This window comes from Anomaloglossus baeobatrachus, chromosome 3, assembly GCF_048569485.1.
Source record: "Anomaloglossus baeobatrachus isolate aAnoBae1 chromosome 3, aAnoBae1.hap1, whole genome shotgun sequence".
NCBI classification, from domain to species: domain Eukaryota; kingdom Metazoa; phylum Chordata; class Amphibia; order Anura; family Aromobatidae; genus Anomaloglossus; species Anomaloglossus baeobatrachus.
Window position 1 is genome coordinate 392,505,874 of NC_134355.1, and position 15,168 is coordinate 392,521,041.

Here is a 15,168-nt window from a genome sequence, read left to right on the forward strand (position 1 = left end):
GACCCGCCAGCTCATCTTTAATTCGCCCCGAGAGTCCTTCCCAGAAGGCGGCGGTTAGGGCCTCGTTGTTCCACCCGAGTTCCGAAGCCAAGGTGCGAAACCGGATTGCGTATTGGCCCACCGTCAGAGTCCCCTGACGCAGCCGGAGAAGAGACGAAGCAGACGCGGAGGCGCGTCCGGGCTCATCAAAGGTGCCACGGAATGCCTGCAGGAAGTCCTGGATGTTCGTGGTCACAGGATCCCCCTTCTCCCACAAGGGGTTCATCCATGCCAGTGCCTCACCCTCTAGATGGGACATGATGAAGGCGACCTTGGCTTGATCAGAGGCAAACAAATGCGGCAGCTGCGTGAAATGGAGGAAGCATTGGTTTAAGAATCCCCTGCAGGTCTTGGGGTCTCCGGCGTACCGGGGTGGTGAGGCCAAACGAAGTCTGGAAGTATCTGAAGAAGTCGCCACGGGAGCTGGAGCCGTGGCTTGACTAGTGGAGGCCCGGGATGCTGAAGACGTGACTGCCGCTTGTAGCGTGTTCAGGCGGGCGTCCACAGAAGACATAAATTGCAGCATGCGGGTCTGAGTCTCACGCTGGCGTGTGAGTTCCTCCTGTACGGCTGCTAGTGCTGCAGCGGGATCCATGGCCTGATCTTACTGTCAGGGCCAGGTGGACGGGCAGACCCAGGAGGTGGATCCACTGGGCCGAACTCCTAGATGGTGGTAAGGGGTCCGGTAGCTGGAGCACTATAGGCAGCAGAACAGTCCGTGCACAGGAGTATAACGGAGAAGTCCCTGGGACTACGGAGTCACTGGTGGTAGTCCGGGTGACGCAGCTCAGGTTCGGAAGCCGAGAAGATGTCAGGCGGGGTCCGGAACCTTTGGAGCGAGATGACAGGTCACCGCAGGGATCCGAGATGGTACGGACTGTCAGGATGGCAGATGGACTGCGTTCGGGGTTCGGGATTCGGTCTGGACCGGATGGCGAGGCAGGCACGGCTCTACAAGAGAGATAGGTGAGTATATAGACATATACACCAGGAGACCTGACTCCTAGCTTAAGAAACACGAAGATCAGGCCCCGCCCCCTTGGACATAAACCCCCTTTATACCCTGTACCTGTTTTGCATCATTTCCTGTTAATGGACGCTGGCCCTTTAAGAAAGGGTCAATGACCGCGCGCGCGCCCTAATGCGCATGCGCGCGGCCCGAGTGCCAGAAGCCAGAGCAGGAAGCTGCGAGGAGGAAGCAGCAGGGCCAGGATGGGGCTGTGAAGCCGACGGACGCCGGGTGCGGGGACCAGGACGCTGGGGACGCGCTGGCAAGGGGTGCTGGAGAGCGGGGAGCGGCGGTGACCGGACCAAGGAACCGGGAAGCGAGGCGGGGGACCCGGGGAGCGTGACAGGTGAGCCGGAGGGCAGCACAGGGGACCCGGGGAGCGTGACAATATCACAGGTACATTATTTTGTATGGAAAGCGTATAGGAAATGGTTAATGAGGGGGGATGGTTTTATGGACATTTATAAAGAAATACAATGTGGCGGCCATAATTCATGGTGGAGGGATGATGCAGTGGTTATAGCATATGAGAGGCACAATGTGGAAGCCATGTATCATTAGGGGGACAGTGTAGGGGTCACTTTTTGATCAGGGAGCATACTGGTGCAAATATTTTTTCAGGTTCACAGTATAAGGGTTATTTAATGCACAGCATGGGCGGATATTTTTTTATTTAGATGTAATAATGACACTCATATTGTTAGGGCATCATTTTGGGATATGTTGTGGAAAATCAGAGGAAATGGAAGTTTGCGGAAAGAAGCTGTGTACGTCCAAAGTCATCATGTCGTCTGGATCAGATGAAGAATGGAGTGAGACAAAGCAAATCAAAGAAGAAGTCGCCAATACGGTACCTGGATCTAAGGGAGCATTTATCCTGGAAAATCCCTGCATTTAAAGGGAATTTAAACAGCTGCCAATCGGCTTCATATAAGCAAACGGTTGACTATCATTTAAAGGGAATCAGTCAGCAGGTTTTTTCTCCCTCATCTGAGAGTAGCATAATGTAGAGACAGAGACCCTGATTCCAGTGATGTGTCACTTACTGAGCTGTTTGCTATAATTTTGATAAAATCAATGATTTCTCTGCTGCAGATCTAGCAGTTATACACAGCTCATGAATATGCTGGACTACCTGGAGCACGCGAAGTAGTCCTATAATGATAACCTACTGCTGATTAATCAGTAATTTTATGAAAACTACACTGAGCAGGTCAGTAAGTGACACACCGCTGGAATCTGGGTTTCTGCCCCTACGTTATGCTGCTCTCAGATTAGAGGGCAGAAACCTGCTGACTGATTCCCTTTAAATGATAGTCAACCGTTTGCTTATATGAAGCCGATTGGCAGCTGTTTAATGGCCTGTGACTGCAGACTTGTGAATCTTCATAGCATGCACACAGTGCACTGTCATGGTTTTCCAGTGCCGGTGGTGAGAGCAGGCCATCATGTGAGCACAAGTGTGCGATTGGCATACTTCTAGCCACATCTGCATGAGGCTTTGGTCTGACTTAATGGTAGGGTACGTGATCAATTTAAGTGCTTAGAACAGCATGAACGCCAACTACGGCCCTGCCACTACACTTAACCGTACCAGTCTGTGCATGCATGATGCAATTTATTTTTTCTTTCTCAGACCGCTCGGTCCAAGGACAAAATCAAACATGTGCACTGCTTCATTGGATAACACTTGTCCGAATGCGATCAATATTTTGTTGGATCGCACTTGGACCAAAAATATGGTTGTCTACACAAGCTATTAGGCTGCGACACCATCGTTGTAAATATGGTTACCTGCTTAGGGGCCCACTCAGAAGTTTCGCCCCCTCTGAGCCGAAACCCTAGCTACACATCTGAGGTGATGATTACTATGGATCTGACTTCTGGAAACTGTCCATAAGAACAATGGTTCCAAATCCCTTGTAGTACTGAAGCATTAGTGGTTATGTGCGACCAATGCTTAGTGGAACAGAGGTGGCATATACCCAGTAATGCTTCATTCACATGGCACTTTGGGACCTCTGTTCATGAGATCATTAGGGGTCTCAGCAGTTGCACTCCCAGCAATCATACATGTGTACCTATCCTGTGTCCATGTGACAACCCCTTCAATTAAAAACTGTTACATTTTATAAAAGGATGGTGTTAGCCAAATCTTATCATGAACATATAATAAATCATTGTAAATCTGAAACTGTTCTGCTTTTCTGTGAACAATCTCATGTCACTTGTTGCTTTCTCATGAATACATCATTGACCATTCTACAACACAGAATGCCATTATTACAGTATATGCTGGTCGTATCGTAGTAATATTTCTCTATCGCACAAATACATAACTGCGCTGTATTTCAGATTTCACACTGTGAGCTCAGGAACTTCAAAGTCACAAAAAGTTAAACAAAAGTAGAGAACAACTCCTGTTTTTAGGATTCTGAGACCACCTTTCAGAGCAGCTCTTTACCCTGTAGACCCCTGGCTGAGCCTCCTACACTACACAAGCTGTACACTGTACACATCCCAATAGCTGCAGAGGTGGAGCCCAGGGCTATCCAAACAGCTTCTCATTGGCCTCGAAATGCTAAAGAATTAGACTCCCTATAAATAATTAGATCCTTTCTGAAAAATCTCAGTGCCCACGGATAGCAGGGAGCTAATGCCAATGAATAAGAAGCCATGAAGGGCATCTGGTAAGTGCTATGTAATTATAACAGTGATATAGCACTATATATATATATATATATATATATATATATATATATATATATATGTATATATGTGTATATGTGTATAGATATACATATATATATATATATATATATATATATATATATATATATATATATGTATATGTGTATATATATGCAGCAAATAACAACTATGTGGGAGTTTCATTTGCCACATCTTGTAAACTGTTGTACTATGTAATTCTGAATCCAAGATTTTTATATAAATTGAAATATTCTTCAAGAAACTCCAGATTTAGAATATATATACCGTATATACATGTTGTACATCTGTATTTATCAAATGATGAACAAACTTTCATTTAACAGGAACCTACCACTTGCCTTGTACACATTCAGCTTCCTGGGAACCTTGGTATATGGTACAATTGAACACTACACAAGTAAGTGTTATCAATAATTTATAGCCAATGATTTCCTTATAGATAAGCACTTGATAGACTAAAAATACTTCACTGGCCCTAGTCAGAAAAAGGGATTATGGATTGATGGACTGACTAGTGGATGTATGAGACAGAGAGAGAGGAAGAAAAAGAAAGAAAGAAAGAAGGAAGGAAAGAGAGAGAAAGAAAGAAAGAGAAAAAGAAAGAGAGAAAGAAAGAAAGAAAGAAAAAGAAAGAGAAAGAAAGAAAGAAAGAAAGAAAAAGAAAAAGAGAAAGAAATAAAGAAAGAAAGAAAAAGAGAGAAAGAAAGAAGGAAAAAGAAGGAAAGAAAGAGAAAGAAAGAAAGAAAAAAGAAAGAGAAAAAAGAAAGAAAGAAAGAAAGATAAAAAAGAGTGTATTTCGGCATTGTGGCAATGCACTATTTTCAGATGACTAAATTTAGATTATAGAATATTCAGATACATAACCTGGATATTACATATATATATCCATATATATATATATATATATATATATATATATATATATATATGTCCATAGATATTGCACAGACAAGGCAACTATTATAGATGATAAAAGTTCATTCAAAATCGACAGATGAATAGGTAAACAGATACATTAGATATTCCAATTATATACATATGTGATAGAAAACTGATAGAATGGTTGTAATAATAACTGAATACATTATTAGTCAGACCCTTAGACCTGATGATGCTGATGTATTTACTTTATAACTCCATGATCAGAATGTCAGCATTTCATGAGTCCAGCTGCAGTTGGATGCTCGGTTTATTGTCAGGATTATCCAGCCATTCACAGTTAATACATCATTAGGTTTGAGATCTATTTATTAATGTGACATCTGGTGACAGACCTGCTTTAGGAATGATATTGTACTTCTAGTCGGCTCCATCGTGCCAGTGTGTGCTATTCACAGCCCGTACCTCCTGGGTGGGGCAGGATAATATCGGCATGAATTGCTCTTTGATCCTATATAGCTGGTTTGCAGCCAAATAGCTGTAATTGCAGAATACAGTACATGCTACATCGGGACTGAAAGGTGTTTTTGCACTGCTAATGTTGTTTAAAGGAAAGAAGTGTACAGACTGGGCCACTGTGTGGAAAAAGAGCCCTCTGTGTAAAAGTGGGTGCTCTGCCCAGAGGCCACATCTCAAGCCCCTGCACTCACAAACCAGACCTGAGTAACATTTTCCAAAATGTTTCTGGGTCATATTGAACTCGTTTGTAAAGAAAACTGTTTATTTTTCCTGCTCACAGCAAATGCTTTCAGAAAGCAGACCATTGAGTGTTTAGGTTAAGGTGGTCGCCTATTTGATCTCCCCTCTCTACATCTTGTAAATGTCAATAAACCACAGCATGCCTGCAGCAAAGCCACAGCCCTGTAGACATTCCTTCCAATAATGAGGGATGGTGGGGGTCATCCAGTGAGGAGGGCGGCCTCGCCTCTTACCGTCTGTACCGAACAGTGCTACTGTAATGGATGTGGTTACAGTATGATTACTAGAAGGATAGAGAGGCTTTCTTTTCTCTAGAGCAGTGTTTCTCAACTCCAGTCCTCAAGACCCACCAACAGATCATGTTTTCAGGTTTTCCTCAATGTTAGACAGGGAATAATTCCATCACCTGTGCAACATTAAGGAAATCCTGAAAACCTGATTGAGGAAAACCTGAAAACATGATCTGTTGGTGGGTCTTGAGGACTGGATTTGAGAAACACTGTTCTAGAGAACAGCAATGGCACCGTTATACTTGGCCAGAATCTGGTCATATTGGGACTATTGTATCTCCTTCATATGAAAAGCGGCAAATGGCAACTGAAAGAAGAGTGTCGAGGACAATACATGATATTGTGTAATGATGACCTGATATATATGTTTGCTTAACCCAAGAGTCTCCATTCCTCATATTAATATTGTGCTTCCTTCTAGGATTTCCATTCAGCTTAAAATTCAACAATGTCCAGCACAAGTGTCCACCCATCAATGGTGGAGAGGATGACCTACCAGGTAAAAGGGACTTTGATATCTCATGTGTGTGTATATACTGTATATATATATATATATATATATATATAGACTGTAGTATATATTAGCAGTTCTCAGCCAGCATAAATGCCTAAGATTTGAATAAGCAGCTGAAGGAATAAAAAATTTTCACAAGACAAGTTTCAAGGATATTTTTTAACCCTAGAACGCGCAACCATAGAAATCTACAATAGAAGACAAGTAACCTAGCAGGCCTGCGAGGCCTCAGGTGTGCATTCTAGGGTTCTAAGGTGGCTCAGTGGTTAGCACTACAGTCTTGCAGTGCTGGGGTCCTTGGTTCAAATCCCAACGAGGCCACCATCTGCAAGGGGTTTGCGTGGGTTTCCTCCTAGTTCTCTGCTTTCCTACCACACTCCAAAGACACACTGATAGGGAACTTAGATTGTGACACCCAATGGAAATAATAACGAATAACGTTTGGAACACCATTCTAGTCTGAACTGGGTGCAAAAAACCTAAAAAAACATCACTATGGGGAGATAAGGTATGCACACCAGTGACTATGTAAGGGGAATACATGGAATAGCAGAAACTGCTGTGTGAATACTGACTTGAAAAATCCAATAGCTATATGAAGAGTGAAAATGTGAAAAATGGAATCTGCATTACTGCCATGAATATATGAATCAAGAGAAATTTAGCTACTGAATTGATCAATGCAATAGAGCCCCAACACTACGCCAAAGTATTTCTCTACGTTGGGGTCCCTAGCTTGTGTGTGTCCTCTCATGCAGTTATTCTATTCTAGAATGGTGTTCCAAACGTTATTCGTTATTGTTAGGAGTTTTTCGTTTGTGAACCCTCCCCACCACACCTATTGCCAATCCATATAATACGCATAAATAGCCTGGGTCTCAGCTTCCCATACACGGTAAGTTTTTTAACTGCATGAGAGGACACACACAGGCTAGGGACCCCAACGTAGAGAAATACTTTGGCGTAGTGTTGGGGCTCTATTGCATTGATCAATTCAGTAGCTAAATTTCTCTTGATTCATATATTCATGGCAGTAATGCAGATTCCCTTTTTCACATTTTCACTCTTCATATAGCTATTGGATTTTTCAAGTCAGTATTCACACAGCAGTTTCTGCTATTCCATGTATTCCCCTTACATAGTCACTGGTGTGCATACCTTATCTCCCCATACCCAATGGAAATAGTGATAATAATGTCTGTAAGGTGCTGTGGAATTAATAGCGCTATATAAGTGAGTAAAATAAATAATATAACAGGAAATTGTTCGGTGAGATATGGGTTACAATATTACTTTTCAAAGAGGGGGAACTCATTTATGATGAGAATTGTATAAATATGCCATTACACTATCATTTGTTAATAGGCAGAATTGTAACCATCAAACTTAATAGTTGCTGGCATATTATGATATTAGGGAGGCATGCATTCAATGGCATGGATTCTTCTTGACTTTTCAATTTCCATGATGATAAGCAATGACAGTGATATTGGACATCTGCTTATTGTGTTCTGCTATGTTGGGAACACATAAAAACATACCTCCTGAAGAAGCTGTATGTGTGAAACATAGCTTGAGGTTTGTGGCTTTTGCACCACTTGGATGTTACATGGTTATATGAGACTTGCTATTTATATGAATTTATATTTATCATTGCACTTGAACTTTGATATAAACACAACTGTTACATTCCTGGGTTTTTCCATTTTTATGATGCAACATGTATTACTTTTTATATTCATTGATTCACATTAAATTGTATATTAGCAGTTAGTGACTTTGCTGTACATCTACATGTAGTTGCTGCTTTCCATGCAGCACTCTACTATTCTTACTACTTGGTACAGCCCTCCATCAGCTGTCAGCTTGCACTAATACCATAGACTCCAAGGCACCAAAACTCCTTGATTTAAAAAGTATCTTTATTGGTTCATATACTGAAGAAAAAATATGCAACGTTTCGGCCAAGTAAGGGCCTTTGTCGACCATGTACACCTTTTAATGGCTTCACAAAAGCCCTGCATTGGCCGAAACGCTGTGCATTTTTCTTCAGCATATGCTTGGACCAATAAAGATTTTTTTTAAATAGAGAAGTAGTTTTGGTGCCTTGGATTCTATAATTTGCTGTACACGTTATTGCTTTTTACCTATGAAGGATTCATTATTTTAGCACTTACACTTTATTCTACTGCATATTTGCATTATATATATATATATATTTCTCTTGTGTCTATATGGATATACAGCTTTTTATATACCTTGTATATATATATACAATACATTTATGATTTATTTCATCATCTTTCTGTATACCTTTACCCAGGTGTACTCCTATGTAACTTCCCCCAACATCACTTTGCTGGTGATCATTTTTTGTACTATAGCAATAGTATTAATTTATTGTCAATAACATTAGAATTTTTATAGCTTTTCTCTCTATTTTTCCTCCTTTATCCTTGATATTCATGTGCAGTTGCTATATTATCATGATAGCATTATGTTTATCCATATGTGTATCTGGACCACTATAGGAATTGTAATTTGTTCAAAAAGTGTCATCATCGGTTTAGCTTATAGTGAATTTTGACAGCACAGATGTCTGCCTAGATATAAGTGACACACACACACACACACACACACACACACACACACACACACACACACACACACACACACACACACACACACACACACAATTTTCCTTTACTAAAAGCATCATGTAGAGACAGAGACCCTGAATACAGTGATATGTAACTTATTGAGCTGCTTGAGTCAGTGCTGATAAAATCCCAGTTTTCACTGCTGCAGATCTAGCAGTGCTTAGAATGCTGAGCTGTATAGCTCTGCCCACACCACTGATTGGCAGCTTTCTGTCTACACTTTAAATGAACAAAAAGCTTCTAATCACTGGTAGGGGCAGAGTTACAGAGAGTAGATGGATTACATGCCACAAGACAACTAGTCTTTTAGTGATAATCTCCTCTTGATAAAACAATGATTTTATACAAACAATACACAGCCTGTCAAGTGACACATTACTGGAATCAGGCTCTCATCCTCTACATCATACTGCTCCCAGATTACATAGTCAAATTTTTTTTTATAGATTCCCTTTAAGGAATGCTGTATTCCTTTTTCCCTTATATTCCTGTAGTACTAAACATAGGCAACATTCAAGAGTCTGGGTAAAGTGGGTGAACTCCTAGTGAAAGTACCCTGGTGGCCATATTACTTTTCACGTAATCTTACCGACACACATATGTCTTGTGATACGTTAATACTTGTATACTTGGTAAATTTGCCATTCTCCAGGAGTACACCGCAATTTATATTTGATCCAATTTCTAGGAATAGCTAAGTGCTTATTAACCTCACTGAGAATTGTTTATCTCTTCCCCAATAAACATGGGCTTCTCATTTTCTGCCATAGGGTTTGATTTGATTTCCAAGTTCCAGATAGACAGGGCCGCTTCAGTGGGCGCTATACAGACTGTGGTGGGGACATCGCCATACCAAGTGGCCTATCAGCTGGGAACCAATGTTGACTTCAGGATTCTGACCAGGTGTGTTACCTCCATCAACAGATCAATGATATTTTCTTAGTGAAGGAATAATAAAAGTATTTGGTTTGCTTAAGTAATGTACGTAGCTACACTTTAATGAGTTTCCTACTTATCCAAACTGCTTTGATTACGTTAAAAGTAATTTTGTGGATAAAAGGATATTGTAAACAATATGTAAAAGCAAAAAAAAGACTATTTAATGTTCAAGTGGAAGTAATTTACGTGAATGGGTAAACAAATTAAATTGATGACAAAGAGCATTTTTTTTGCTACATGCATTCATTTCTAAAATGTTGACAATTAGCTCCCCCTTGTGTCATAAGGGAGACAGTGCGGGCGCTGTTCACGGGTTGTGGTGCTGAAATGTAATGGGTAGGTAGAGTTTATGAAGGAATCCTAATTATATTAGTATGATTGTTCTTCTTCTTCTTCTTCTTCTTCATCATAATAATAATAATAACAATAATAATAATATAAAATGTTATGTATAATAATACAATAGTAATAGTATTATAATATATATCTATATAATATAATGATATGCAATATTATATAATAATAACATATATATATATATATATATATATATATATAGTATATAATAAAATTAATATAATAATAGTAATAATATATATGTATATATATATATATATATATATATATATATATATGTGTATATATATCTATATATATGTGTGTATATATATATGTGTGTATATATATACAGTACAGACACACCTTCTCATTCAAAGAGTTTTCTTTATTTTCATGACTCTAAAAATTGTAGATTCACATTGAAGGCATCAAAACTATAAATTAAAACATGCGGAATGAAATACTTAAAAAAGTGTGAAACAACTGAAAATATGTCTTATATTCTAGGTTCTTCAAAGTAGATACCTTTTGCTTTGATTGCTTTGCACACTCTTGGCATTCTCTTGATGAGCTTCAAGAGGTAGTCACCGGAAATGGTTTTCCAACAGTCTTGAAGGAGTTCCCAGAGATGCTTAGCACTTGTTGGCCCTTTTGCCTTCACTCTGCGGTCCAGCTCACCCCAAACCATCTCGATTGGGTTCAGGACTGGTGACTGTGGAGGCCAGATCATCTGGCGTAGCACCCCATCACTCTCCTTCTTAGTCAAATAGCCCTTACACAGCCTGGAGGTGTGTTTGGGGTCATTGTCCTGTTGAAAAATAAATGATGGTCAAACTAAACGCAAACCGGATGGAACAGCATGCTGCGGCAAGATGCCGTGGTAGTCATGCTGGTGTCACCAGCAAAGCACCCCCACACCATCACATCTTCTCCTCCATGCTTCATGGTGGGAGCCAAGCATGTAGAGTCAATCCGTTCACCTTTTCTACAAAGATACGGTGGTTGGATCCAAAGATCTCAAATTTGGACTCATCAGACCAAAGCACAGATTTCCACTGGTCTATTGTCCATTCCTTGTGTTCTTTAGCCCAAACAAGTTTCTTTTGCTTGTTGCCTTTGCTTAGCAGTGATTTCCTAGCAGCTATTTTACCATGAAGGCCTGCTGCATAAAGTCTCCTCTTAATAGTTGTTATAGAGATGAGAAGGTGTGTCCAAACATTTGGTCTGTACTGTATATATGAAAAAATATTATTTTTATTATTATTATTACTATTATTTCCTCTAATATTATTATTAATAATAATAATAATAGTGGAAATAATAATGAGTAATAAAAATAAATAAAATAGTTTATAAAATCAATAGTAATCCCCATCATCATTATTTTTGTCAGCATCTTGTAGATAAGAACCTGCGACTATTACAATATAGGAAGGTATACAAAATGGGATAATTAGCAGCATTGCTGATTGCTAAGGCATTGCCATCAAGTATGCAAAGAAGGCAATTAACGTGAACGGCAGTTGTTTGAATTGGACAAGTTAATTAATAAATGCAATTAAGCAGATTTTATTCTTTACAAACTAGATGTCTTTTATGCTTAATTGCTCTCAAACTCAATTTCTTTGATTTATAAAGCAAGTTATTTAATGAGGGTACGTTCACAATTTTTAGGACGTCTTCAGTCTTTATTGTTTTACTGCAAGAAAAGGAAAGAAAGGAGTGTTAATGTATAGATTTCTCTGGGTCTGAATTTCTTCTCCATTACGTATAGGCACATCTATGGCAGTGGGCTACCAGAGGAATATTCCTTTATGTTTACTTTCCGGATGACGGACAGCACAAAGAACAAATACTGGACTATATGGCAAATTGTTGATTCGGAGGGGAGGCAGCAAGCAGCTATCAATTTCAATGGCCCTAAAAAAACTCTAGAGTTTTCTTATAAGGGCGCAGATGGCAAATTGAACACTATCACCTTTGCCCATCTCCCCTTTCTGTTTGATACTAAGTTCCACAAAGTTTTGTTCAGTGTACAGAAGGATAAACTCACACTTTATATTGATTGCATCAAAGTGGATACATTCAAGCTGGTTCCAAGAGGCAAAATTAGTCTGGATGGCTATACTATCATAGGAAAACTGAGGAGTAACCATGAAATCTCTGTACCGGTAAGTGGTTATTTTTCTATATTTTATTTCTAACATTTAGTTATTTGTATATGAGATATGACAGTGTTATATGCAAATTAGTATCATTCAATGCAATTATGAATTTCTACTGCTAAACTCTTGTTAATTATTTCTTATGGGTACTGTTCTTTATTGTTTTTTTTCCTCCTGAGCACATTACCTTGCCATTTTGGCCATATATCTAACGTTATTAGCAATGTCCAGATTCTTCCCCTATGACAGATGTTAGGAAATTAAAGTATTGGGCCTATTGCATATTAACATGCCCAATCCTGTTTCCAAAGGAGTTATGTCACTTTTAATGGTCCACCATTTCCCATTTTTTCACTGGAAAGACGTGTAAATGCAATTCAAGGTTGGGGAAATATCATTCATCGAACAGCTATTGAAAGCGTTTGGGCACTTTTATGTTTTAGAACAACAAGTGAGTCTATTCATTTAGAGTCTAGTATGAGAACAATGAAAATATCCAATGCCCGCACATACCGTATTTTTCGGACCATAAGACGCACTTTTTTTCCCCCAAATGTTGAGGGAAAGTTGGGGGTGCGTCTTATGGTCTGACTATAGGGCTGCAGCCGGGAATGAGGGTGCTGCGGGTCATCGGGGGCACGAGCAGGCTGTAGCAGCGCCTGCTCGTGACCACGTGGGCCCGCTCATTACATATGCACGCCCATCCTCCCGCCCATCTCTCAGCGCAGAAGCCGGCGCTGACAGGTGGGCGGGAGGACGAGCGGGGACGAGTGGGGACGCGCGCATAGCAAAGAGCCGGCCGCATGATCACCCATGGCAATTACAGCCTGGAGTGATCATGTGCGGCTGTATTCACTGCCCCCCGCGCGTCATCATCAGCGCGGGGTGCAGTGAATCAGTGCACTCACCCGTCCCCGTGTGTGGAGCCGTCTCCCTGCAGCACGCGATGTCTTCCTGTCTGTGCCGGTCAGCTGATCTGTGCTGGTCAGCTGATCGGCACAGACAGGAAGACATCGCATGCTGCAGGGGAACGGCTCCACACACACAGGTCAGCGGCGCAGAGAGGAAGATGATCGGTGCTGGAGGAAGTGAGGAAAAGGTGAGTATAAACGTTTGTTTTTTTCTCTGTGCTATAGGATACAGGCCATATACCAGGATGGTATATGAGCACGATGGGGGCATATAGCAGGATGAGAGTATATGAGCAGGCAGGATGGGGGTATATGAACAGGATGGGGAGTATATGAGCAGGATGGATGGGGGGTATATGAACAGGATGGGGGTATATGAACAGGATGGGAGTATATGAGCAGGATGGATGGGGGGTATATGAACAGGATGGGGGCATATAGCAGGATGGGATTATATGAGCAGGCAGGATGGGGGCATATGAACAGGATGGGGGTATATGAACAGGATGGGAGTATATGAGCAGGATGGGAGTATATGAGCAGGATGGGGGTATATGAGCAGTATGGGAGTATATGAGCAGGATGGGGGGTATATAGCAGGATGGGGGTATATACAGTAGCAGGATAGGAGGTATATGAGCAGGATGGGGGTATATGAACAGGATGGGAGTATATGAGCAGGATGGATGGGGGAATATGAGCAGGATGGATGGGGGTATACCAATAGGATGGGGGTATATCAATAGGATCGGGGTATATGAACAGGATGGGGTATATGAACAGAATGGGGGTATATGAGCAGGATGGGGGTATATGAGCAGGATGGGGGTATATGAGCAGGATGGGGGTTTATAGCAGGATCATATACAATGCAGGAGGATCATTACCAGGATGGGGTACCTTAGTAGAGAATTTGGGGACATTACCCCCATAACAGTGTCAGCAGCAGATCCTCGCCCTATATCAGTGTGTCATGACCACATTTTTTGCTTAAAGTTTTATTTTCCCATTTTCCTCCTCTAAAACCAGGGTGCGTCTTATAGTCCGGTGCGTCTTATAGTCCGAAAAATACGGTACACTACAGTGGCAGTCAGGAGTTGGCAAAGCAACAGCAATTTATCCAAGAACAAGCTAAATACTCAGCATCATGTAAAGATTTAACTCCTTCATCACTCATATATTTCTTTCCCAGATGATGGCTGGAAGTAGTTCAGTTAAATGTCTATATATATATAAGTCATAGCAAAACCCAAAATGGGACCATAACGTATTCTGTTAATCTTCTCTAGGCCTAAGAAACTATCCAGTCACGTCTGAACTGCATAATTATGGCCGCCAATCTACTGTAGGTGGTCATATAAAAACCACTGAGAGCAATAACTTACCCTTGTAGATGAGACCACAGTCCAAACATCTGCATTTGAAAATATTATATATTGAAAATGGGAAAGCCATTGTTAAAGTTTCCAGCCACATTCTAAATGTTGTCGGTCAGTGCAGTGTTGTCAATAATACACTTTTAGAATTGCATCAGTTGTAGTCCTCATATCCCTCTAAAAGAACAATACTCCATGATATAAAGAGTAAAATTTCAGTTTCCTTACTTAACTCTTCAGTAGCAAAAAATTCCAATATACTACAACAGATTATCTTATTAAAAATAGCTTAAAAGACTCATTAAAGCAACAATTTATTGTTTTTTATTTATTTCACCACCTTAGTAGTGTTTTTAATCTAAGCTCCATGCCCCTAGTAATATACTCACCCTCTGGTATCTTCACTATTTACCGACTCCGCTCTGTTCCTGAAGTGACATCTCATGACTGCAACTTCTGCAGTCAGAAGTTACATCACAAGCTCTCAGTGCAAGTCTATGAGAGCCAGAACAAGACTCTCATAGACTGACATGGCAGAGTGACCTCAAGAAACAC

The 15,168-nt window shown here is 40.7% G+C and overlaps 1 protein-coding gene across 1 annotated transcript in view; it reads left to right on the forward strand.

Moving 5' to 3' along the window:
* Positions 1-3,724: 3,724 nt before the first annotated feature.
* Positions 3,725-15,168, forward strand: part of COL9A1 (collagen type IX alpha 1 chain) — a 287,994-nt gene continuing 276,550 nt past the window's right edge. Inside the window, exons 1-5 of the mRNA XM_075338439.1 lie at positions 3,725-3,738; positions 4,105-4,178; positions 6,131-6,208; positions 9,654-9,786; positions 11,936-12,332. Of these exons, the coding sequence (XP_075194554.1) occupies positions 3,725-3,738; positions 4,105-4,178; positions 6,131-6,208; positions 9,654-9,786; positions 11,936-12,332 (696 nt within the window). The remainder of the gene's footprint in view (positions 3,739-4,104; positions 4,179-6,130; positions 6,209-9,653; positions 9,787-11,935; positions 12,333-15,168) is intronic.